This window comes from Balaenoptera borealis (assembly GCF_965194805.1).
Source record: "Balaenoptera borealis genome assembly, chromosome: 11".
In the NCBI taxonomy this organism is placed as follows: domain Eukaryota; kingdom Metazoa; phylum Chordata; class Mammalia; order Artiodactyla; family Balaenopteridae; genus Balaenoptera; species Balaenoptera borealis.
In genome coordinates this window covers 76,129,316-76,156,076 of record NC_138868.1, presented here as the reverse complement: position 1 = coordinate 76,156,076, position 26,761 = coordinate 76,129,316, and the positions used below count along the sequence as shown (strand labels likewise).

At 33.6% G+C, this 26,761-nt stretch overlaps 1 protein-coding gene and 2 long non-coding RNA genes across 3 annotated transcripts in view; 2 read left to right on the top strand and 1 right to left on the bottom strand.

Annotated features, from left to right (window-relative positions):
• LOC309604979 overlaps positions 1 to 26,761 on the top strand; it is a 1,175,000-nt gene that overhangs the window by 639,222 nt on the left and 509,017 nt on the right. The window lies entirely within an intron of this gene.
• The window catches only part of LOC309604965, a 237,472-nt gene that overhangs the window by 95,396 nt on the left and 115,315 nt on the right, over positions 1 to 26,761 (bottom strand). The window lies entirely within an intron of this gene.
• On the top strand, positions 23,946 to 24,871 carry LOC309604937 (ADP-sugar pyrophosphatase). The gene has a single exon (XM_082340050.1). The coding sequence runs from the start codon at positions 24,080 to 24,082 to the stop codon at positions 24,737 to 24,739; it is 660 nt and encodes a 219-aa protein (XP_082196176.1). The 5' UTR covers positions 23,946 to 24,079; the 3' UTR covers positions 24,740 to 24,871.

Sequence of the window (26,761 nt, the reverse complement as noted above, 5' to 3'; positions counted from 1 at the left end):
AAACCCTATGTGGGGCACAAAAAGTACAAGATATTTGGATAGTCACTCTTGGATAATTATATTAGTAAAGATAAAACAATTGATCTGGCAAGGTGGACAAGCTAGTGTAAACTAAATTTCTTCATATGTGTCCCCAGTCAACCCCGCCCCATCTCAAGCTATATTTGATTATGGAGTGTTTTGGAAAATCATCCCAAATTTTTCATATATAATGTATTGATGCCTTAAACTATGAAGAGAGTTAGAAAACTTGTCAATGGTTTTGGAGAAACAGGTTCTCAGACATAGTCTTTGCCTTAAGAGTTTTGTCCTCAGCAAGCATATTTTCTCTCCCTTGCATTTCCATATTATCATCATCAATGTATTAAATAGTTTGCCTGAATTTTGTGGAGCAACTTCAGTAATTAGCTCACTATTTTTGGAAGTAGACTTCTAAATGACCAGGCTGTCTAGCTGCCTAGCTGTGGAAGGTCCTGGAAAATACTGGCTGTGGAAGAACGGTTAGGAAATAGTTTCCAGCTCTGAAGATGAACCAAGTTCTACCTTTCTTGTCAATATTGTAGAACATTCTCCAGCAACAGTAGGAGCAACTTTCTTTCTCCCTCCTAACATCTGTTAAGGTAGTTTGTTTTCCTCTGCAACTAAATGGAGCAAAATATTTATGGGAAACTAAGAGCTCTTTTCAGGTCACTTCTACCTTTTCTGTTCCTTATTGGAAGAATTATCACCTTCTCTTCAATGGCGAGCTTTCTCCTCTACTTTCTCTCAAAAAGCAAGCACTGATCCTAGGATGTTTCCACCATTCCTGTTTCCATCCTTTTGTTATTCAATGGGAAATCCTATTTGATTAACATCACATCCTGCTTTATCCCTCTGATAGGACGTCCAGCATTTAGTTCATAATTTTGACATCACTGAGTTCCTTAGGGTTATATCTGGTGATTCTATTATCTATTGCTGCATAACAACTATCCCAAACCTATTGCCTATAAACAATAACAATCCATTTATTTTGCTCAGAACTCTGCAAATCTGGCCAAGGCTCAGCAGAGATATCTCACCTCCTGCTCCACATAGTATCATCTGAGGTGGCTTGAAAGTTGGAGGGTGAAATTATCTGATGCCTTGATCAGGCTCTAGAGGGTGATGTTGGCTGTCAGCTGGGACCTCATCTGGACCTATAAGCCAGAACATATATACATGGCCTCTCCTAACAGCATAATGATTCAAATAACAAGCATCCCAAGATACAGAAAGTGAAGCTGGCAGCTTCTTATGGACTAGACCCAGAGAGTGGCAGTAGGGTCACTTCTGTTTTCTGTTGGTCCAACATTTGCACAGTCCAGATTCCAGGGAAGGAATAAAAGGAATATCAGAAAATGTTGAGTTTATGTGTTACAACTCACATACTATTTCTTCTAGTCACATATTATTTCTATTCCTGTTCCATACAAAGTACACCCATCCTTTGGAAATATTCTCCCAGATTTTCACTCCATTGCACTACCATTCTCAGGCTTGAGTTTCAGGACTCTGTCATCTATATCAGGTGCAGGTGTGAATGAGACTCCTTCAATTTGGTCTCTGATGTAGCTCCTCAAAAACATTTCCTTTTTATATGATGGTCTGAGGATAAAAAGGCAAGTTATTTGCTTCCTACACACCCATCACACAGTAACATTCAAAAAGAGGGAAACAGGAAGCATTCAGCATTCTCTGATCCATAGCAATTGTGAAAAGAGTCAGATAACATAGTTCTATTTTCTGTGAATGGATTCCTCTTGCCCTTGTCCTTTGAGCTCTTGGTTTTACCCTTGATTTATCCTTTTAGTTAGTTTGTTTTTAATAAAACTGTGTTCACTAGTAAGTGGCCTTTTCCTGTCTACAAGAAGTTGAGGATCCAAAGTTCTCTTTCTCATTTGTACTCTTTTTGTCACATTTAGCTTAAGTTGGTCATGCTTCTGCCAGTACAGTTTTCTTTAAAAAACAAGCAAGAGTAAAAACACCAACTTCGTAGTTTGCTTATGAATCTTCTGTACATTAGACAAAAGATACAACCACAGATAACTTCAACATAGACCCTCTTCTACATCACACTTGTTGTGAACTAGTAGCTGAAAACCCTAGGATCTTAGAAACTCTACTGTTTAAGGAGAATGTCTGTGAGACACGTTCCTAAGATTTGTACAGGGCCTTTTATCTGTAAGGTGTATGAGTCAATGCCTTAGATATTTCTGAAGCCTTAAAAAAGGTCTTCACAGTCATTCCCTAAGCTTCATCTTTAGATCATATTTTCCTAAAAATGCATGGGCTTGATCCCTCCCTGAGATCTTTATTTATTTTCAGAAATTCCTGCTAGCTGGAGAGGCTGGGAATAACAATTAGTTTTATTCTCAAACCCAGCAAGTCTTGGACCCATTATATTTAACCATTCTGTTTTTGGCTTATCTCTCCTATAGAATTTTATCATAAATAGCTAGAAGAAGGTAAGTGCCCCTTTTAACATTCTAACTGGAAATCTCCACTATATCATAGAGTTAACTAATTGCTTTTCTTATTTCCACATTATTGTAGGAGATGCATCTGTTAAACTTTCTGTCACTACATAAAAATTGTCCCTTCACTCCAGCTTGCAATAACGTTCCCTGGAACACTTTAGCCATTTGCTGAAAGGCTCCTCAATGCCCTTCTAATTTCTACTCACCATCTGGTCCTAACACCAGCAACACCTGTTTTAAATTGTTGTTATGGTAATACCCCAGTTTGAGATTCCAAAATATGTTTGAGTTACCTAATACTACATAATAAACCAATCCAAAATTAATGCATGAAACAACAACCATTTCTATAGGATAGGAGTTGAAAAAGGCACATCGGGGTTGACTTACATTATCCCATGATTTCTGAGGTCTTAGCTGGGAATATTGAATGCTTGAAGTAACTCCATAGCTGGGATGGGAATAATCTGAAGCAGTGCAGTCTATGAAAATTTTCTGTAATGATGGAATTGTTCTATATCTGTATGGTTCAATACAGTAACTACTAGCTACATGTGACTACTGATTAATCACTTAATTTAATAGTCAAAATTTAATTAATTTTTAATTAAATTAAATAGCCAATTGTGCCTAGTGGTTACAATATTGGACACCACAAATCTGAAGACTTGCTCACTAATACATGTGGGGATTGATTCTGGCTGTCCTCTGTGACCTAATCTGCATGTGGCCTCACCATGTGCTCTCTCTGCTTCTTCACAGCAGTGAGTAGGTTCCAAGAACAAGCATCCCAGAAACACTGGCTCACCTTTTATCACTTTGCCTCAGAAATCACCTAGCATCAATTCTTCCTTACTCAGAGACACACTCAGATTCAAGGGTTAGGAACCTAGATGCCACTTCAACATCAGGTTTTCAATAGTGCATTTGGGATGGAAGATTCTGTTGTGGTCATCTTGGAAAATACAATCTGCCACACCAGTCATCCTAGTTAAAGGGGAGTAAGGTATATGGCATATCGTTGTCACTCTACTTTCCTAGATTCTAGATTTCTAACTGCAGTTAATTCATCTGTCCTGGATTATTTTGTCAAATTTGAGATCCCTAGGACTCAAGATTTTTGTTCAGCCAAAGTGACATAAAACTCTTTACATGATGTTAAGAAGACTTTTATTTATCCTGGGCTAATAATACATTGCAACACTTTAGAGCATACAACACATGATGAAGCATGCATGGTTCCCCAGAGCTTTCCATTCTCTCATAAAGGTGCTTCTGGATCAAGGGGCTTAATGGTAGGTTCAGGATAGGGTCAGGTGAGCATTCTTTCTGTTCAGATGCTACCTTTCCTCTCTAACCAAACAAATGATTCTATTATTAATGGGTTAACTTAAAAAAAAAAAAGTATCTGCCATATCATTGAAGAAATACCCAGGTCCTGAGCATTGAACTGTTAATAATACCAAAGAGTCTAATAAGTCACCAACATAAGATTTTACAAACAATAGGAAGTCTTCCAAGAGGCTGATCTAGCCAGCCTACCATCATACTACAGAATAAGTGTATTTGTTTGTGACCTGATGATACTTACCTAGTGCCTTGGAATCGAAACATCTCCCTTCCTGTAAATCCTTTTCTAACAACTTCATTTGCATCACTTCTGGTACACTCGGCAATACTCCCACAGCACAAGGTTCTTACCCACGTTAGAGCAAATGTATCAATATTATACAGTATGTATACTTATATCTTTATATCTGACTCCCTAGTTGATAGTGAAATCATAATGGAAAGAGATGGCATCATGTTTAATTTAAATCCTCAGAAGCTAAATACCAAGGGTAGAGTAAAGGAACAATAACTCTGGAATGATCTAGTTGTATTAATGAATTTTTTTTTCATTCATGATTATTTAATAGATCAGCATACTTAATTTTGTAAAAATGCTTAGAAACTTATGTGTGGTTGGCACACATAGTAAGACTTTAAATGGATTTGCTGTAATTATATGTGTGTGTGCTTGTGTGTGTGGTGAGCACTCCAAATTATTTTTAAAAATTTCTATATTTCTTTTTTTAGTTATTTTTGACTGGATTATTGTTGCTTTACAATGTTGTGTTAGCCTCCACTGCACAACAAAATGAATCAGCCATACATATAGAGATATCTCCTCCCTTTTGGACTTCCCTTCCATTTAGGTTACTGCAGTGCATGAGGTAGAGTTCCCTGTGGTATACAGTATGTCCCTATCAGTTGTCTATTTTATACATGGTATCAATAATGTATATGTGTTAATCCTGGTCTCCCATTTCCTCCCACCCCACCACTCTCCCCCTTGGTATCCATACATTTGTTCTCTACATCTGTGTCTCTATTTCTGCTTTGCAAATAAGATCATCCATACCATTTTTTCTAGATTCCACATATATGCATTATTATACAATATTTGCTTTTATCTTTCTGACTTACTTCACTCTGTATGGCACTCTCTAGGTCCATCCACATCTCTACAAATGACCCAGTTTCATTCCTTTCAATGGTTGGGTAATATTCCATTGTATATATGTACCACATCTTCTTTATCCATTCCTATGTCGATGGACATTTAGGTTACTTCCATGTCCTGGCTATCGTAAATAGTGCTGCAGTGAACATTGGGGTGCATGTCTCTTTTTGAATTATGGTTTTCTCTGGGTATATGAACAGTAGTGGGATTGTAGGATCATATGGTAGTTTTATTTTTAGTTTTTTAAGGAACCTGCATACTGTTTTCCATAGTGGCTGAATCAATTTACATTCCCACCAAAAGTGTCTGAGGGTTCCCTTTTCTCCACACCCCCTCCAGCATTTATTGTTTGTACATTTTTTGATGATGGCCATTCTGACCGGTGTAAGGTGATACCTCACTGTAGTTTTGATTTGCATTTTGTTAATAATTAGTGATGTTGAGCAGCTTTTCTTGTGCCTCTTGGCCTTCTGTATATCTTCTTTGGAAAAATGTTTATTTTAGGTATTTTTGGATTGGGTTGTTTGTTTTTTTGATATTGAGCTGTATGAGGTGCTTGTATATTTTAGAGAGTTTTCTTTTCATCTCGTTTATGGTTTCCTTTGCTGTGAAAAACCTTTTAAGCTTCATTAGGTCCCATTTATTTATTTTTGTTCTAATTTTCTTTACTCTAGGAGGTGGGTCAAAAAAGATCTTGCTGGGATTTATGTCAAAGAGTGTTCTGCCTATATTTTCCTCTAAGAGTTTTATAGTGTCTAGCCTTACATTTAGGTCTTTAATCCATTTTGAGTTTACTTTTGTGTATGGTGTTAGAGAGTGTTCCAATTTTGTTCTTTTACATGTAACTGTCCAGTTTTCCCAGCACCACTTTTGAAGAGGCTGTCTTTTCTCCATTGTATATTCTTGCCTCCTTTATCAAAAATAAGGTGACCATATGTGTGTGGGTTTATCTCTGGGCTTTCTATCCTGTTCCATTGATCTATATTTCTCTTTTTGTGCCAGTACCATACTGTCTTGATTACTGTAGCTTTGTAGTATATTGTGAAGTCAGGCAGCCTGATTCCTCCAGCTCCGTTTTTCTTTCTCAAGAATGCTTTGGCTATCTGGGGTCTTTTGTGTTTCTATACAAATTGTAAAGTTTTTTGTTCTAGTTCTGTGAAAAATGCCATTGGTAGTTTGATAGGGATTGCATTGAATCTGTAGATTGCTTTGGGTAATATAGTCATTTTCAAAATATTGATTCTTCTAATCCATGAACATGGTATATCTCTCCATCTGTTTGTGTCGTCTTTGATTTCTTTCAAGAGTGTCATATTGTTTTCTGCATACAGGTTTTTGCCTCCTTCGGCAGGTTTATTCCTAGGTATTTTATTCTTTTTGTTGCAATGGTAAATGGAATTGTTTCCTTAATTTCTCTTTCTGCCCTTTTGGTGTTAGTGTATAGGAATGCAAGAGATTTCTGTGTATTAAATTTGTACCCTGCAACTTTATCAAATTCATTGATTAGCTCTAGCAGTTTTCTGCTGGCATCTTTAGGATTTTCTATGTATAGTATCATGTCATCTGCAAACAGTGACAGTTTTATTTCTTCTTTTCCAATTTGGTTTCCTTTTATTTCTTTTCCTTCTCTGATTGTCATGGCTAGGACTTCCAAAGCTATCATATCAATTTTTTATCATAATTGGGTGTTGAATTTTGTCAAAAACTTTTTCTGCATCTCTAGAGATGATCATACGGTTTTATTCTTTAACTTATTAATATGGTGTATCACATTGAATGATTTGCATATATTGAAGAATCCTTGCATCCCTGGAATAAATCCCACTTGATCATGGTGTATGATCCTTTTTATGTGTTGCTGGATTCTGTTTGCTAGTATTTTGTTGAGGAATTTTTCATCTATATTCATCAGTGATATTGTCCTATAATTTTCTTTTCTTGTGATATCTTTGTCTGGTTTTGGTATCAGGGTGATGGTGGCCTCATAGAATGAGTTTGGGAGTGTTCCACCCTCTGAAGTTTTTTGGAAGAGTTTGAGAAGGATAGGTGTTAGCTCTTGTCTAAATGTTTGATAGAATTCACCAGTGAAGCCATCTGGTCTTGGACTTTCGTTTGTTGGAAGATTTTAAATCACAGTTTCAATTTTATTACTTGTGAGTGGTCTGCTTATATTTTCTATTTCTTCTTGGTTCAGTCTTGTAAGGTTGCACCTTTCTAAGAATTTGTCCATTTCATCCAGGTTGTCCATTTTATTGGCATAGAGTTGCTTGTAGTACTCTCTTATGATCCTTTGTATTTCTGCAGTGTCAGTTGTAACTTCTCTTTTCTCATTTCTAATTTTACTGATTTGAGTCCTCTCCCTTTCTTTCTTGATGAGTCTGGCTAAAGGTTTATCAATTTTGTTTATCTTCTCAAAGAATCAGCATTTAGTTTATTGATCTTTGCTATTATTTTCTTCATTTCTATTTCATTTATTTCTGCTCTGATCTTTATAATTTCTTTCCATCTACTAATTTTCAGTTTTGTTTGTTCTTTCTCTAATTCCTTTAGGTGTAAGGTTAGGTTGTTTATTTGAAATGTTTCTTGTTTCTTGAGGTAGGATTGTATTGCTATAAAGTTTCCTCTTAGAACTGGTTTTGCTGCATCCCATACATTTTAGGTCATCGTGTTTTCATTGTCATTTTTTTCTAGGTATTTTTTGTTTCCTCTTTAATTTTTTCATTGATCTCTTGGTTATTTAGTGGTATATTGTTTAGCCTCCATGTGTTTGTATTTTTTACAGTTTTTTTTTTTCCTGTAATTGATTTCTAATCTCATAGCATTGTGGTCAGAAAAGATGCTTGATACAATTTCAATTTTTTAAAATTTATTAAGGCTTGATCTGTGACCCAAGACATGATCTATTGAATTTTAAAATGTATGTTCATATTAGAAATGAGAGCTACTGTTAATAATTGTTTAGAAATTATTTTTTCCTGATATATAGTAATACATATTCATTATTTGAGTTAAATTATCAGGCCATGTCTTTAGAAATATCCTCTAAAATTATGAAAAGTTCTTAAAAAGTGATCAGAAACTTATACCAAAATATTCATGTGAGGTGCTTTCACATTTTAAATTTTACATAATTTGCAAATTTTTATGTATAAAATAATCAAGCAGACTATGATTAAATTAATTAGGACAGATATCAGGGTGACTTATAAAGGTTTTTCTTTGGTAAGCATGAGGCAATAGGTATGTATTTATTGTATGTAGTAGTATGTAAATATATATAAAAGTAGTGGTATTTTTAGTAGTAAAATACTTAGGAGAGATAAATACAGTAAAATAAATTCTTAATGACCCAAATATTCAAATAACATTCTTTTGTGATCCCAGAGCTGAATTTGCCTATAATAGGGGAAAGGCTGTGACATAATATTGCAAAATTTTTCAGGTTTCACAATTCTAATTATTTTCTATTTTTCTTAAAAGCTAGAAGTAACAGTAACAATCTAGCGTCTTTATTTCAAAATGCTTGTTTATTTATTTATTTAAATGTTAATTAAGTTAATCCCAGTTTCCTCAGTACTGAGGGTACTGTATAGTTCTAAATTAAATAATTTACCTTGATAGATATTGATTTAGACCATTAATATGTATTTTGATATACCATACAAAAAATAACCTAGTAAATGAGACTATAGATCTCAATTATTTTTAATATATGCCTTTATAGGTCATAATATCATAAATTCAAATGTCTTTAGGACATAAAACTAAGAGGGAAGTATAATTAAGTGAATGAGTGTAATGAACTACTCAATTCAAATTCATTTTTAAATGTTTTGAGCAAAGAAAACATATTTGATAGTAGATTTTGGCCAATAGGTCACCAGTTTATGACTCCTTTCCTGGCCTTAAAATTTCATTTTTTTTAATAAATGATGTACATTTACATGTTTCCATTTATACATCTCTTCAATTATCCTTAATTAATCATTGACTTATCATATGATAATTCCTGGTATTTACTTCTAAAATTAAATCCACTTCAATAACTTTTTTAATTTTTTAAATTATTTTTGTAATTAATACATGTGTACATTTTAAAAAAATAAAATAGCACTACAATATTAAAATGAAAAAAATTAACCACAGCCATAATCCTCCATATCCTTTATTCTTGTTTCCTGTTTTAATTCTCTTTTCTTCTGAAAATTACTAACATATTTCTAAATGATATGTGCATATTGTGATTGATTTTCCATGTTTAGTTATTATATATTGTTTTCTCATAAGGAAAGTGATAATAAACCTCAACTTACCCTCCCATATAACTTTTTCCTACTCTATGCCTGTAATATTAATTCATCACATATTTTCTAAATAAATATTTAACATTTACATCATTACAATTAGAAAATATTTTTATAACTTGTATAATATTTTCCACTTTTATAGTTAATAATTGCATTTTTGTTTAGTTTTATGTGTGCCATGTCTTTACTGCTAGCACATTCAAGCAGTGAAATTAACATTTCACTCTCATTCTGTCTCTCTCTGTCTTTCTCTCTTTCTTTAAGACATGCTACCTGGGGATCTCAATTCTTCTGCTCCAATTCAACTAATTGTGTTTTATGCTTCCTGCACTGCTCTTGTCCTGGAATTCCTTTTATCAGCATCTTTCTACTCTTTAGGAGCCCATGTTTTCTGGAGTTCCTGTAGTCTCCTGTATCTTATTTTACTCTTGTTTAACTCCCTGGATTTGAAAGTTATATTTTTCATTACTTTTCTGAAAAAATCAGCATGGGAGGTAGATTTTTTTTCTGGGAACATGCTGGTCTACTTTTTTTCTATTCTCACTTTTGATTAATATCAATCCTTAAATTGATTGACAAAATTGGTATATAATTCAAATTTAAAGTCATTTTCCTTTAGCATTGTTCTTCTTGGGAAGTTCATTGATTTTTTTGAGTTTGTTTTTGATTGTTGCTTGTTGTTTGTGATTTGTTGATTTCCTTGTCATTTGGTTTTTGTTTGTTATTTTGATAAGTCATTGTTTTTAAAATTTCTTTTTTAAAAGCATCTTATGTCTCAATTTAATACTTTTTCCTATTGACATATTATTGATATTTTTTTCTTCTACTGTCTCTATCATCATGTTACTTCTATTTAGTTTTATTAAGTTTTTGTTTTGGTTTTGCTTTTTAATTTTTTCACTGAAAGCTCTGTGAGCATGTCTGGGGCTTATCAATTCATATACCTCTCTACATAGTGAACTGGTAGAGACACCATTTCAACTTAGACTCTTTTATGTTTCTTTTTAAACCTAAAATAAATTCTCTCCATTCTCTTACCTGGAGCCATAATAATCCTGGCTGCCAGTGTTCTTGCAGCTTATTGTGGAAGAGACAGATGGAGAAAAGTGTCTAGTCAATATAAACATTCATTTAGCCTCCTGTTTTCAGAACAGTCACTCACTCCTGCTTCCTGCTGTATCTCGTATTGGAGAGTACAGAGAATCTCTGTTTAAATCTCACAAGAATCCAATGTTTTCCTTTTCTTGGGATAGAGAAGGAGCAATCACTCACTACAACTTTGGAAATGGGAATCTCACTGTCTAATTGCTTTTTAAAATAAGTTCTAAAGGGATCTTCTTGTATAATGCACTACTTCAAGTCCTGTTTTCTCACTTCCTTAAACTTTCTAAAGTTCTATGGTGCAAAATCAATTTTCAGAAGTTCTATGTCAGTTATCAGTACATCATTTGCTTTACATCATCCACTTTTTTGTTGAAATATTTCATTTTATGTTGTTGGTGTTGCTTAATTCTTTGTTCTAAAGGGTTGAAGAATTATAACATTAATTCTTAACCTACTACACAGTAAATTTGGCAAAAATCAGTGATAATTAATGACCACTTGTTAAGTTTTTGTTCCTAGAAGACTAGATAAGAAGTAGTTAGTGTTTTTTAAACTAAGAAAATGCATTCCCCTGACTAAATTAACCAAAAAAGCAGTTACCAACTGCATCTTCTCATTCCCCAACCATAAGAAAAATTATGAGAAGAAAGAAGAGAAAGTCACAGCAAATAATGCAGTGATTAATGAGAAGAAAAAAAGTATTTTTGAGAAAAAAGTAGGAATAAATATTGCAATTGTACAAACATCAGTTTGTACACAATGAATTATCTCTAATTGAGAAGAAAGGTGAGAAGAACTGGTGTTTAAAAACATATTTTTGTCTTTGTTCACTTAGATGACTTCACTTTCTCCTAAAGTATTTTAATTAAGAATGTAACCATTATAATCCTCTATGAGGTCTTCCTGGCCAAAATGGCAACAAAAAGTAAAAGCAAGACCCGGTATGCCTCCTTCCAACTTTCCACTGTTATTTATAAATACACACAAAATCGGAAAAGTGCTACTAACCTCTAAATACAAAAGAAACAAGCAATAAACCACAATCTCACAGTATAAGTTCATACAATTTAATGAATAATAAACAATTATTTTTTTCAGGCCCTTGGCTAGGCCCTAGGGAGACAGTGATAAATAAGGTAAAACACATCCCTGCCGTCATTGCTAGTCTCCCAGGGAAGAGAGCCCTTTGTATGTAAATGCATGTGTGATGAGAGTAACAAGAAAGTAAGTATATGATGTTATGGGAGAGCAAAGATAACTAACCTTTGAGAAAGCCAACTTGAGGAAACGGTGTTCAGACTGAGATTTTATACATGAAACATGTTAAACTCTCAACCATTTGAGTTGAAAAATTTTATTGTATAATAAATAAAAATGAATAATTTTTATCTAGGTGAAATTTAACAAGGAGTGAGAAGAGAACTCTGAATACTGATGCAAGATTGAAGACAGTAGTTTTTGCTGCTTCAAGTATGGGTATATAGAAATATACTGAACATAAAATTAAACTTTCAGGTCCCTGGGATGATTTAACCAGCCATAGTCAGATTTATACCTCTGACGCTCCGTCATCAATCAGAGAATAACTTTCCCATTTTTTTCCAGATTACAACACCTAGGACACTACTACTAGAACGTAGTGTAGGAAAGAAAGCTTATATCCTGTGATAGTTGGATCCAAGAAAAGACCAAGAGGCTTATATACTAAAAGCTATGGTCTTCAATATGTAGTACAGTTGAAATGGTTTTCTAACAACAACAACAGCAAGAATAGTAATAATAGTAATAATGATGAAGAAACATTTGAAGAAATCTTGATAACCTTCCCAGAAAGAGTAGCTATGGCTTTCATGAAATAGAAACAGGAGCACATAAAAAGCTAAAAGGATGAAATGACAACAGAGATGCAGAAAGAACTGGAAGACAATATAAAAATATTGTCAAAAAATCCCAGAAATAAAAAGTTATCATAGGGCATAAAATTAGCTAAAGAGTGGGAAAGTTTGAGAAAATTTGAAGTGAAAAAACATAAAACCTGAGAAAAAAATTTAATATGGATAAAAAAACAGAAGAACTTAAAACAATGGTAATATTATACATCATTAGTTCATAATTGAAGCTTTTTTTCTTAATGAAAAATATTTTTCAGTCTGCAAATCCAAAGAGGTCACCCAGTTTCAAGCAACTTTTTGAATCTTAAGGTTAAGTCAGAGTTAACTTAAGGTTAACTTTAAGGTTAAGCAAAAGTTCTGACAAGCATTGAGGCAGCAAAACAGGTCATGGAAAAAATCAGACTAAACTCAGAATTCTTGAAACAATCACTACAAATATTATGAGTAATTTATTACATGCTTGCTACTCTGTTAAGTACTATAAGAATATCGATTAAAATATTAAGAAATAGTTGCACAGCTGTAAAGTCGATACTCCTATTAACCTCATGTAGAAATTTAACATAAAGAGACATTAAGTGACTTAGTCATGTAAAACAAATATTTGGCCAATTTAAGATTCAAACCCAACATTCTATTTCAAGAGCACATACAACTAACAATAATGCTTTACTCTAAGATGCAAGTGCCAACAGTAAAATGAGCTAAAAATTTCTGGTGCATGGTAAAGAGAAGGGAGAGATTATTGTGATTCATATAATCTCTATCTAACTAAGCTAGCATATAGGCAATAAAAAGACATGTAAATTATGAAAGGCTTAGAAAAAAAATATCTTCCTGGGAGGAGGAGGGGGATTGAAGATGCACTCTTGAATAAAAATAAAATTAAGAAATCAATATTGTGAAAGTTATGGCATAATAATATTGGAAAGAACATTGTAAAGATAGAAATTATTGCTGTAAATATGGTTAAATGAATGCTAGAGCAAAACCAAATTACTGAGAAATATAATTTGCATGATGAGTCATAATAATTATTTATAAGCTGCATCTCTAACGTAACAAATAAATTGGCAAGCATTGTAAAGTGGAAGGGCATATTAAGGGTTGTAAAATGCAGTACATTTTTCACTGTGGAAAAGGGATTTAATTATTTCTTTTTTATTTTTGTAATTATTTTTACAGAAATATACATTTACCAATGCATCTGATGCAATTATAAGCAACTGATCTTATAATGAAAAATTAGATTTCAATCTTCCAAACTTTGCAAAAGGAAAACATATTGTATTTCTAAATAGCAAATAATCAGAAAGTAAGATAACATAAAGCAATATAACCAGAATAAACAGAGGTAACAAATATGAAAATAAATATAATTATTCTAATTCTTTGATCAATAGGTAAAGACTTTAAGACTAGGTTAATAACATCACAAAGTTGTGTTAGTTTGCAAGAAACAGACATTAAGAAAATTGTTCAAAATGCCTTAAAAAATTCTCAAAGAAATAGTAGGAAAATGTAGAATAAAAAAGGAGTACTGATATTAGCAAGAGGAAAATTCAAAGTAAAAAACATAATATTATTGGCCATCTTATACATAAAAATATCAATTCAAAGCTTTCAAGCACTCAGAGAATAGACATTAAGCTTAGTAAGAAGCAAACTAGGTCTGAAATTCTATTCTGGTAATACGAAGGGAAAGATGGTTGTTGGCAATGTTTAGACAAAAAATAAATAAAAGGAAGGTGTTTAGCAACATAGAAGAATGAAATCAAATAAATAATTGCTGTAGTTCAACATAGTTTAGCACAGTTAATCTTACATGCTTATGATACAGTGTATGTAAATCAAAAAATCTATATAAACTGAAGAAAACTTATCCTGTTGGTTTTATTCTTAGGTATAAGTAATTACTTTGTTCAGGAAAGTAAAGTAATGAGGAAAGCAAATGTTTAATTTTTTTTTTCAAATTTTGCTGATATGAAAGGGGAAGATGGCAAAGAAAATTAATTGGATAGAGAGGATGTAGAACATTTTTATGACTATGCTATCCTATAAGTGTAGATATAAGAAGACTTGTTTTGATAAACATTATTTATTTTGTGATATGCCTGAGAATGTTCTGATAATTTTAATACATGTGCCATCTTTCAATGCCAAGTGTAGCACAGAGCATTAAATACACTTAGATTTAGTAATTCTGGATTTCACAATGATATGTCTTGCTTACCCAGGCTTCTCCTTGAATCCCTGGATATTGATTCTTTGTTTTAAAGAGTATCTACCTGAGTATCAACTCATGAAAATACTGTCATGGTTTCTTTAACATAGACTTAGTAAGAGTGAAAACCTTATTTGTCTGTAACAATGATTGTCAATGAGATTTTCACTTCTCCCTAATGCATTCTAGAAATATATGGGGTTATATATCTAGAAATATATGGGGTTATAATTATATGGGGTTGAGCTTTTAAATTTTATAATTGTCCACACCGAACCTCCAGCAACAAAATAACAGTTTAGGTTTTCCTAACCCAGTACTTGTTACCATAGAGGTTTCAGCTCAAGGTTTTCTGCTCCAGTTAAGTTGTGATTCCCTGAATTTGCCTGTCAGTCTCCTTAATTTTGAGTGCAGAATTTTACCTTGTGACCTCATTTCTCTTTAGGATCTAAATTTGTTGATTTTTCAGTTTACTTAGTTTTTTACTTGTTAGGATGTAATGGTGACTTCCAAGCTTCTTACATGTAGGATTGGAAAAACTGTACTTTTATGGATATTTTTGATGAAGTCACACACTTTACAATAGTTAGAAATATTGAGTAACTGGAGACTAATTCTAATTTTCACAAAACCCAGTGAGATATATAATGCTAACTCCATTTTCAGATGAGAAAAATAAGTCTTAGTGATTGATTGACTTGATCCATATTAAACGGGTAGTGAATGCAGGCCTTTAGATTCAAAACACTTTTTCAAAGTTGGTCTCCTAGTAACACACCTTCAAACAACCCCAACCCAGCAACTCTTCTCTTAGTTCACTCTCTTTATATTCTTCTCTCTTCTCTCTAACAATCTTTTGCTGTTGACTCTTCCACTTGATTATTTTGAAATCTCAGATTTCGGTATCGTGTTCCTAATGCTTTAGACTTGCCATCACTTTCTAGCACAATATTTCAACAGATATATCCGTGGATAACCACCTTCTCATGTTAATGATCAGCTGCTCTCTTGGGCTGAGCTGAGACTTGCAGGAAATCTGGGCTTGGTATGATGATAGAATAATCATAATGTTCTTTTTATTTTACAATGTTCAAACTGCAGTGCTTATTTTTCTATGGCAATCTATCTTTTCTGACTTTTATCAGCTGATTATTTCTATTTCCTGCACTTCAGTTAAATCCTATTCCTCTGCAAAGGAACAAGTAATATGTTTTTTATATCTGTTATTACCTGGTACATTTTTAATATTACATCAAAGGAGAGATGATGTATTTGATGATGTCTTCCAGATGTTATCTGTTATTCAATTTTTTGTGTTTATATGTTTGATCATTTGTTTGAGATACTAAACTCTATCTCAAGTTCAATTTTTCTTAATTCCAGGGTTATTTAGACTATTATATACCATTGCTTTTTGTCAGTCTAGATCAAACTAGAGAATCTTCAATTTATGGATCTTACTTTGGAAGAATCTAAATGCTCCATTGTAATAGCAAATTTTCCCAAGTGTACTTTCAGTGATATAAAAAGGTATTTCTAAGAAAATAACATCTAAGTACCTGTGGTTGATATCAAAAATTTTATAGGCTACTGATAACAACCCACGTGCAATAAATCTAATGAAAACTACTTTGTTTTAAAGCAAACATTCTAACTTATAACTGTAGATATGTTCCAGTAGCATATTAATCACTCATAGTGTAGTTGGTTGTGGGTGACCCAGACTGAAACTAAATTGTATGAATTAAAACTATTAAATTTAATTGAAAATTCAAGGAATAAGTGCCAGTTTCTCTGAATCCAAAGAGCATAACAAGGGTTTTAAGTAATTATTCTTAGTCAAGCAATCCAATTAATCCTCAGGGCCGGGGAGACACAGGAGCAAAATCTTAAGGTGTAAGTGAGTCTGTGTTCTTGGCATCCAGAAGGAGTCTCAGGAAGGATGAAGATTGGCATGGTCACTGCCCTCATAAAATTCAGGATAATCAGATAAAATGTAATGAGTATTGTGAGTGTTATATAAGAGTATTATGATAGGGCTTTTCAAAATACTCCATGATGCCCAAGAAACAGAACACTTAACATAATCTATAGGGTTAGAGTAAACTTCCCAGGAAGAGTTGTTTTACTTTGTCTGTTTGGTTAGATTTGATTTTTATTTTGTGCCCTTCTCCCCTATCTCCTACTAGAATTATAGAAATGATTGAGGCAAAAAAAAATTATATAGGATGTATGGAACAGTAGAAAGAAAGCATGCATGTTCTAGCAGAGACCAGGGTGAAAAATATGAGAACAAAAGTAGGTATTTAAAATCTATATGTTTTTATATCTGACATTGGATTATCATGAGAGGCAAAGTGTGAGGCAGCAATTACCTCATAGTAGGCACTCACTAAAGATTTTCTATCCATCAAGATCTGATGTTGTGGGATGAGAAGAAGTAAATATATGTCTGGAGATAAACATGATAACTCATGTGTATTACACAGAATAGATAGGATGCACTAAGATAAACGTTTAAACTCCCAAATCTCAGTAAGTTAACATAATAAAGGTTCATTTCTCACAGACATTTTAGCTCCATATAAGTGAGGCATTCCTTTTCCTTCTTGTACCCATGTCATCTGGAACACAGGATTTCAAGGTAGCCACAGAAAGAAAAAGAACAAGAGAACTGTAAGGTGTTTGAATAGTCAGGTTTAGAACTGGCTTGTCCTACATTGCTTCTGTCCACATTCCAATACAATATTGCTTCATATGATCCAGATCTAATTGCAAGGGAGGTTTGGGAATGTAGTCTCTATGCCCAAGAGGAAGATGTGGCATGAAGAGCACCTAGTGTTGTCTCTGCCAAAAATATTAAACAGTTTAAATGTTGCTGGTAATATCATTGATAAATTATGTGCATTTTTATGAGGCTAACAAAGTGAAGAATGAAAAATGCAGTCTAAACACAAGAGTTTTGTTTTTTGTGGGTTTTTTCCTAATAAAGAGCCTAATTGCTCTATATAGGAGTATCATGCTATCAGGGTAATTTACTCAAAGCATGTATAAGTAACTTTGAGAATAATTAAAGTGGTATTAAGATATTTACATGAGGATTAATGGAAAGCATAGAATGATCAAATTAGCAGAAGTACTAAACTGAAAATATTTCTGAGACTAATTGTTTCTTAAAGCAATTTTCTAGAAAGCAATGGACATGTACAATGGGTATAAAATGATATTTAAGAGACAAATCAGTGTCAATCAAAGTCAAACTAATATGCCTTCTCATCCTTCATCCTTACGTTGATACATTTTTTTCTCAAAAGACATTCTAAGGTTTTCTACAGAGAGCAAGTTGATTTTTAATCAAATTTAATATAGTTTAATGTAATCTATATCAAACATTAAACATGTTTATACAAATTAGTGTTTTCTCTTAATCTGAAAAAATTTTGACACCAAATAATGTATTTTAAGATATATTTTTATCTTTAAAAGTGAAAATTATGCATGATAACACTAAGTTCTGTCAAGAATGTGTATGATTTGGCACTCATATTCTTCTGGAATAGTATAATTATATACACAGTTTTTGGAATAGAATATGGCAACATTATCATTCAATTATACCATAAATTCTGCCTATGAATCTATCCTATAGATTTAAAAACACTAGTATGTAAAACAGTACATATTTGGTTTCAATGGCAGTAAAAAACAATAATAATTGACTTTAAATAGCTACCTCAATAAATTTTACTGCAGGTATACTGTAGTATTGTTAGATTAAAAAGGAAGTTATGGGGAAAAATATATATAGTACAATAAAAGATGATTTTTTATAAATAAGTCAATGCAAATATATTTGTATATATGCATGATTAAAATTGTATGTTCATGATAAAAATTGCGGGGCTGTCATTGGATAAGACTTTTAATAGCCATTGCCATGAAAGGGCTGGGGTTTGTGTGGGACAAAGATGAAATATAGGAAAAAAATTCAACATCACTGTAACAAATGGTATTTTATCCAGTGAAAATGCAATACAAAATCCTATCAAACATATTGCTTGAAACATAAAATATAGTTAAGAACTATATCTGAAATTTTATGTGAACAAATGAGCATTTACTTCTTTAGCTGACTGGGAGGTAAGAAGTATATGTCTTGAAATTCTATAACTTTAATAGGTTTTCAGCAATCAGTATTAGTTTCTTAAAAAAATAAATCAAATATTCATAAGAACTTTTACATTATGATTGTAGTTAAAACTTTCCATGTTGGTGACTTTTGTACATACTCAGATTGAAAACATTGTCCTTTACATAGAGTCTACAATTTGCCTGAAATACAACAGTCTCATGGATTATACCCAGCACTGCTATTAAACTCTAGATCAGAAACCACAGTAGAGATGAGGAGGTAAGAATTTGGCTTTTTATGAGCCTTTCAAAATTCTGACCCCCTCTACCCCCACATCAAACCTGTCAGAATTGTTGCCTCCTTTGTGACCCTTTTTATATTCTGTCAGTAAATCTGTCACAATCCAGTTTTTCTTATTCTTATGAATTTGCTCAAGACATTTTCCCAAGCATCTAGCTCTGAGTTATGTTAGACAAAAAACCACAGATATTTGAACTCTGAGTAAAATACAGCATTTTAAAGTAATTCAGTAACTTTGTTTCAAGGAGAGCCTATCACACTGAAACATACACAGTGCAAAATCTAAAGTAGTTAGACTCTCACAATCTATCCCTCCCTTTAGAAGCACTTTCCCCTTCTAAATTCTTTTATGTCAGCGGCATAGTCCCTGAAATATGAGACTTGAAGTGGGTAATGACCTTGTGTGTTCCCCCTCAAAGGGAGCTTGCTTCTTTGTAAATCTTGGTAGTAAAAAATCTAGAATGACTGTCCCTTATAATTCACATTGCAAAAGGATTGTCTGTGCCTACAGGTGCCTGTGAGTTTTCAGCCTGCATCAGATAGTGTATTTTCAAAGGCCAGCTGCCTTCTGCCAAGGCTTTGACGAAGGCTTTGAAGGAAGGCTCTCAGAAACAGCCTGAGCATTCTTTCATGTGTTTGTTGGCAATCTGTATATCTTCTTTGGAGAAATGTCTATCTAGGTCTTCTGCTCATTTTTGGATCGGGGTGTTTGTTTTTTTGTTATTGTGCTGCATGAGCTGCTTGTAAATTTTTGAGATTAATCCTTTGTCAGTTGCTTCAATCAAAACTACAATGAGATATCATCTCACACCGGTCAGAATGGCCATCCTCAAAAAATCTAGAAACAATTAATGCTGGAGAGGGTGTGGAGAAAAGGGTACCCTCTTGTACTGTTGGTGGGAATGTAAATTGATACAGCCACTATGGAGAACATTATCGAGGTTCCTTAAAAAACTACAAATAGAACTACCATATGACCCAGCAATCCCACTACTGGGCATATACCCTGAGAAAACCATAATTCAAAAAGAGTCATGTAGCAAAATGTTCATAGCAGCTCTATTTACAATAGCCAGGACATGGAAGCAGCCTAAGTGTCCATCATTGGATGAATGGATAAAGAAGATGTGGCACATATATACAATGGAATATTACTCAGCCATAAAAGGAAATGAAATTGAGTTAATTGTAGTGAGGTGGAAGGACCTAGAGTCTGTCATACGGAGTGAAGTAAGTCAGAAAGAGAAAACCAAATATCGTATGCTAACACATAGATATGGAATCTAAGAAAAAAAAAAAAAAAAAAAAAGGTCATGGAGAACCTAGGGGTAAGACAGGAATAAAGACACAGACCTACTAGAGAATGGACTTGAGGATATGGGGAGGAGGAAGGGTAAACTGTGACAAAGTGAGAGAGTGGCATTGACAGATATACACTACCAAACATAAAATAGATAGCTAGTGGGAAGCAGCCGCATAGCACAGGGAGATCAGCTCGGTGGTTTGTGACCACCTAGAGGGGTGGGATAGGGAGGGTGGGAGGGAGGGAGACGCAAGAGGGAAGAGATATGGGAACATATGTATATGTATAACTGATTCACTTTGTTATAAAGTAGAAACTAAGACACCATTGTAAAGCAATTATACTACAATAAAGATGTTAAAAAAAAAAAAAAAGAAAGAAACAGCCTGAGTGTAATTGTCAGAAATCTCTGTTAGTTACCAACTGAAATAAACAATCTGATTTGTCATTTTTAAGCTGCTAGTTTTTAGAAAACAACTATTTATACAACCTATCAAAATACCTGTTAAAAAACAGAATAACAAAATGAAATGTACTTCAATACTTCTAAAAATTGTGATATTTCATTTCCAGAGTATACATCTCCTACTCAACAAACAAGTTTTGAGCTCATACATGTTATTATACAGTGGGCAGGAAACATCCCAGTCTTTGAAGAGGTTAGACTCTAGGAAAGGAAAGAATACATTGTTGATGAGTACTCATGCTTTATAATATTAAGGTTTATCTGTACTGATTCTTCCCCCATATTTAAGAGTTTTCTCTTTAAATTCATGAATTCAGGTGAATAATGCAGTCTACCTTGTGCCAGGATTTCCACACACATGCACACATATGTGCATTCACATGCACAAATATACATTGAGTTTTACAAATAGATGATTGTTCAAAAGAATAGAAGCAGAAGAAAAGAAAAATAGGCCTTTAAAATCTAATTTCAGATACTGAGGATTAACAATTTTTAACTGAGCTAATCATTTTATTTATTACTACCAAATATCAGCCCCAATATCTGTAAACCAACTGAAGAAAAAAAAGTGATTCTGTTCTTTCAAAGTTCACTTATACAAAGTGATCCACATTTCCCAGGGACAGAAGAACATGACACAAAGTGATATATAGAAATTGCATGCCAAGTTCATGGCTAAAGGGAAAAAAGGTTGACTTAAAGAGGTAAATGGTAAGAAAAAAAAAAAAAAAGAGAGAGACAGGCTAAGTTAATCCTGTCCTCAGGTTTTATTTATTTTCCAGAAAAAAATTCATATGAGCCTTTTTATCATTAAGCAATTGAGATTGAAATGTATCCACTTTAGGTAATCATGTCTTGAATTCTAATTTATCTCCATGGGGTCAACTTAAATGTGGCAAATTGAACCAAGTGCAAAGGATTAATGCAAGTGAAACAGCAGTCATTCTTTTAATGTACTGCACACAATTTGGACCAATTTTACTGCAGACCTATGAGAAGAAGTTTATCTATGAAATAACTGAAAAGATTAATCCATTTAGAAATAACGAGCAGGAGGTTAGTGACTTTTCATCTCACGCTTAAAATCTTGTTTAAACTAGTCTGAAATCTAGATTTAAAGAGAAAAGTACAAAAGTCAGTTCATATTTTAAAATGAAAATCTGCTGGTCTATCCCCACAGTTCACCTACCCCATAACTACACACATCTCCTTTGGTACTTCTTTTGTATGATTAACTATCCTTTTTTTTTTTTTTAATATTGAACTTTGCTGTTACAGAATGCAACTTATCTGATGCTATCTCTCTTGTTCGATATTACATTAAACTGTCAGCTCTGAGTTATCTGATCTTTTTGACTGTTTTCTATCCATCTTTTTGCACATTATGTATCAGCGTGTACCACAGCGTATTGACAGGCAAGACGTTTGAGAATAACCATAACTTAGAAAATGGTAACTATCATTTCTATTTCTAGTTTAAAAAGTTCCAGAGTCAAGGTTGCACTGTGCAAAACAAAAATAGGTATACCCAAACATATTTGTATTCTGTTCTTAAGGGGAATTTCACATTAATTAAAAAGAGAAATGAATTTATCGTAGAGAATCTTGGTTAATCTTAAGACAACTCATGAATATCCCCTGAAATAAAATAGCATACTAAAGCCCTGCTGAAACTTATCATCCTTACAGTGAGGAATTACATTCAATTTTCCCATTTGAAATACATTTGAGCTCCCTTCTCCTACAGTTCAGGAAATGAGGAGTATCTTTTTTTCTCCCCCTCTGCCTCCAATGGCCTGGGAAAGGAAATTCTGAGATACTGGGCTACAAAGTAAGAGATGAAAGTGAGGGCACAAGAATCACTGGGAGTAGAGGCAGGACATTCTTTTCATACAGCTCTCCTGACACTCCTTTCCTTTGTAACATCCTTTTAATAGTTAATTAATTTGATGTAAAAAAGGTGTTCAACAATACTACTGTACAACTTCACTGGACCAAGAGGTAGATCAGATGCTAGAATACAATGAAGGATAAATTACTCTTCAGGCAAATAGAAGTTTTGCCTATTGGGAAAATAACACTACACAGCAAGTGTATTGGCAGACAAGTGAACACAGAATAGGGTACTGAGGCAAACTACTGGGATAGTTGAGATTTCTTCGTAAGAGTTGAGTTAGATCATAAAATATATGTCTTTCAAATGTAAATTGGAGGAAAAGTATTCTAGACTCCATAGAAATCCTTTTCATGAGTAACATGATGAATTTTTTAGGGAGAAGGTTTCTATCACAAGAATTGGGGCCAGCATTACTCTAGCAACTGTCCATTGATGAGAATTATTTTGAATTCTCACATTGAATGTGTGGAATGAGGAAGAAGTGGAGGGAAGTGCTTTCAATAGGTAATGTAAAAATGACTGGAGCTTAGGATGAGTTTAGTTTTCCTTAACACTAGAGAGAAGATCAGGGAAGCAATGTTGGTCAGGAGTGTTTTAAGATTAGACCCCTGAGTGGGGTAATTTTATGGAGTGCTAGATCAGCATCAGATGGATAGAGATAGGGAAGGGCAATTTTGTACATGCCCAGGGAAGAGAGGATGGTCATCAATAAATGACAAACATTAAGGATCTAGAAGAGGGCCTGGTTTCTTCTCTAGATTTTTGGAACTCAGAAATTTGAGATACTTTGATGAAATTGTGGAGGAACAGAAGCTTAGATAAGAAGTAATTGAATATAAATGACTAAAGGAATATGACATATATTGTATACTAATGTAATAAAACTAAAATTATACACTATTAAAATTATACATCATTACAAATTTATGTTATTATTAAAATTATTAAAATCAGACATTATTATTATACATGAAATAATTTTAGAAGATATTGACTACTTCCAAGAATGGAAAAGTAAAAATGTGTCCCAGCGTCTCATAATACCATCTCACAAATTTGTATAAATTTGTAATCACAATTTGTAGAAAAAGTCAAAGCCTTAAATACCTGGTAAGGGTGGATATTTGTTCTAATAGAACTGAAAAATATTATATCTTGCATTCAAGGAAAGATCAGACTCATGCTGACAGTTATTTGGTCAGGTTGATCATGAGTGCTGGGTGAAACACGGATTGTATCTTCTTGATTGGAAGTTAGAAAAAGAAAGGAGCATTGTTAACAAGAACAATATCAGAGCTCAGATCAAAAATGGAGATAATAAGAGTAGCCCCACATCTCCTGAGACTGCTACCTTGGACCCGTGCTTTCTCCTTTCCTCCCCCTTCCTAAAGGAGTACCCATCCCTTCGCCCCACGCCTGGGAGTAGCCTGGGGACTATAAAGTGAAAATGGCACAACAAGAACCAGCAGATTCTTCTCAAAATACCAAGCAGTCCATTATTTCAGAGGAGTTAATTTCAGAAGGAAAATGGGTCAAGCTTGCAAAAACAACTTACAGAGATCCTACTGGTAAAACAAGAACTTGGGAAACTGTGAAGCGGACAACGAGGAAAGGCCAGTCGGCTGATGGTGTGGCGGTCATCCCCTTGCTGCAAAGAACCCTTCACTATGAATGCATCATTCTGGTGAAGCAGTTCCGACCCCCGATGGGGGGCTACTGCCTAGAATTCCCCACCGGTCTCATCGATGAGAACGAAAGCCCAGAAGCAGCTGCTCTTCGGGAGCTCGAGGAAGAAACTGGCTACAAGGGCGACGTTGCTGAATGTTCCCCAGCTGTCTGTATGGATCCAGGCTTGTCAAACTGTACCACACATATCGTAACCGTAACTATCAATGGAGACGATGCTGAAAACGTAAGGCCTAAGCCAAAGCCAGGAGATGGAGAATTTGTGGAAGTGATTTCCTTACCAAAGAATGACCTGCTGAAGAGACTTGATGCTCTGGTAGCTGATGAACATCTGACAGTGGACGCCAGAGTCTATTCCTACGCTCTGGCTCTGAAACATGCAAACACGAAGCCGTTTGAAGTGCCCTTCCTGAAGTTTTAAGGCCAAAGGACAGTCGCCGTGTTTCTGTAACCAGGACACAGGCCTCCATCATTAAGACTTTGTATTCAGCTTAGTTGCAATGGAAATTTGAAATTAGTTTTTTCATAAAATAAAAGCACAGAATGCAAAAAAAAAAAAAAAAATGGAGATAATAAGATTAGAAATAAGAGAATATTAAAATCGACAGAAAATGCAATTCTTTCAGATTTAGTCTTCTCTCTCTCTTTTTTTTTTTTTTCTTAACAAAATAAGTTTGATACCAGAGAGGATATATATTATAAGGAGATAAAACGTGGACTTGAACTCTGCATCCCCTGATTTCTATACAGTGTTTAATTCATTGACCCAAACAGTTTGGAAGAGTAGCCTTCTTGGGAACTTTACTCTCATCAACCCTGATACCACAGGGTTCTGAGACTGGAAACTAGACTAAGACTGTGAGAGAGTGGGAGATTATTTCCAACAGCACCAGAAGGGTCTCTAGCAAAACAATGGAAAAGTAAGAATAATTTCTATGACTATGAGTTATTCTCTGGTGGTTTTAACCTGGAAGGGGCTTCAGTAAGTCAGATCTAAATTCATAATAATAAGCACAAGCTTGAGAATTTGTGTGAAGATATAGAAGTTGACTTTTAGGAATTTTAAATTAAAAACAAACAGTATTTGTCAATCATTAGAAATTACTCATAAGGTGACATTACTTTGTAAAATTCATCAAAGTCTAGATAATGGATCAAATTTGCAGACTTCAGTTGGTGTCTCACAGTTGCTCAGACTAGAAAATGTGAAACCATATTAAGACAATTTTCCAAAGAATTGTATATAAAGCTATAGTTCCACTTATTACTTTTCATGATAGATAAAAGTATCAGACTTATGCAAGGTATATTTAAGCCTAATTAGCACACAATTTCACTTTGTTATCTAAGTAGACTATCAGTCCTAATATTCTCAATGCTGCTTGATAAGCCTGGAGTCAGTTCACTAGGTGGGTATTAGCTGATTCAAAAGCCCATCTGCAGAGTTCTTTTTTTTTTTTCTTAATAATAATGGAAATAACACTCCTGCCAAAAACAATTATAAACTCTAGACAAAATAAAACAAAATAATTAAAGAAATTGGAGGATATTTACCCTTGAAAGAAAGAAGCAGCACTGATTGATATCCACATTTACACAAATATCCCTTAGAATACTCCCCAGTTCTTGGGTGGCATTCTGAATGGAGCTAAAAAAAAAAAAATCCTCATTTTTTGTTTGAGGAGTCAGTGGATGGAGTTCAGGGTTGTATGATCAACTAACAATAAAAGGGAAAATCCCAGAAAGTAAGGAGCCAAAAAAAAAAAAGGCGAGAGAGAGCTTTAAAATTCTGTATGATAATAACAGCACAAAAGAGGGGGTGAAAACAGGGATACATTGAAGCAGATATTTTGGTAATTATTTTTATTGAAATTATGTATTTAGAGTGCTTTATGTTATAATTTTAATTTTAATTTCCCAAGCAAATAGTTACAAAATAATTGAAAAATATAATTAAAAAAAAAGAATTTAAATGGTACAATAGAGAGTATCTATTGAAAATAGAAGCAGGCTGTAATGGAGTAAAAGAAACACAAATTAATAAGACATACATAAAACAAATAGAAAAATGGTAGATGTAAGTCCTACCTATTCAGTAATTATATCAAACATAAATTAATTGAACGCCCCAGTCAAAAAGCAGAAATAGAATAGAATTTTAAAAAATTTGATCCAACTATATGTACTGTAAAAGACACACATTTTATACTCAGAGACACAAATAAGATTGATGTAAAGGATGGAAAAGATTAATACCAATCTTTTACAAACTGTTCAAAAAATGGATAAAGAAGAAAAGGCTTCCCAAGATATGCTATGGGGACTTGATTACTCTGATATCATAACCAGAAAAGAAAATGATAAAAAAACTAAAAATTAATATCAATGTTTAATATAAATGCAAAAGTTCAGCAACACAGAAACAGATTATACATTATGACTA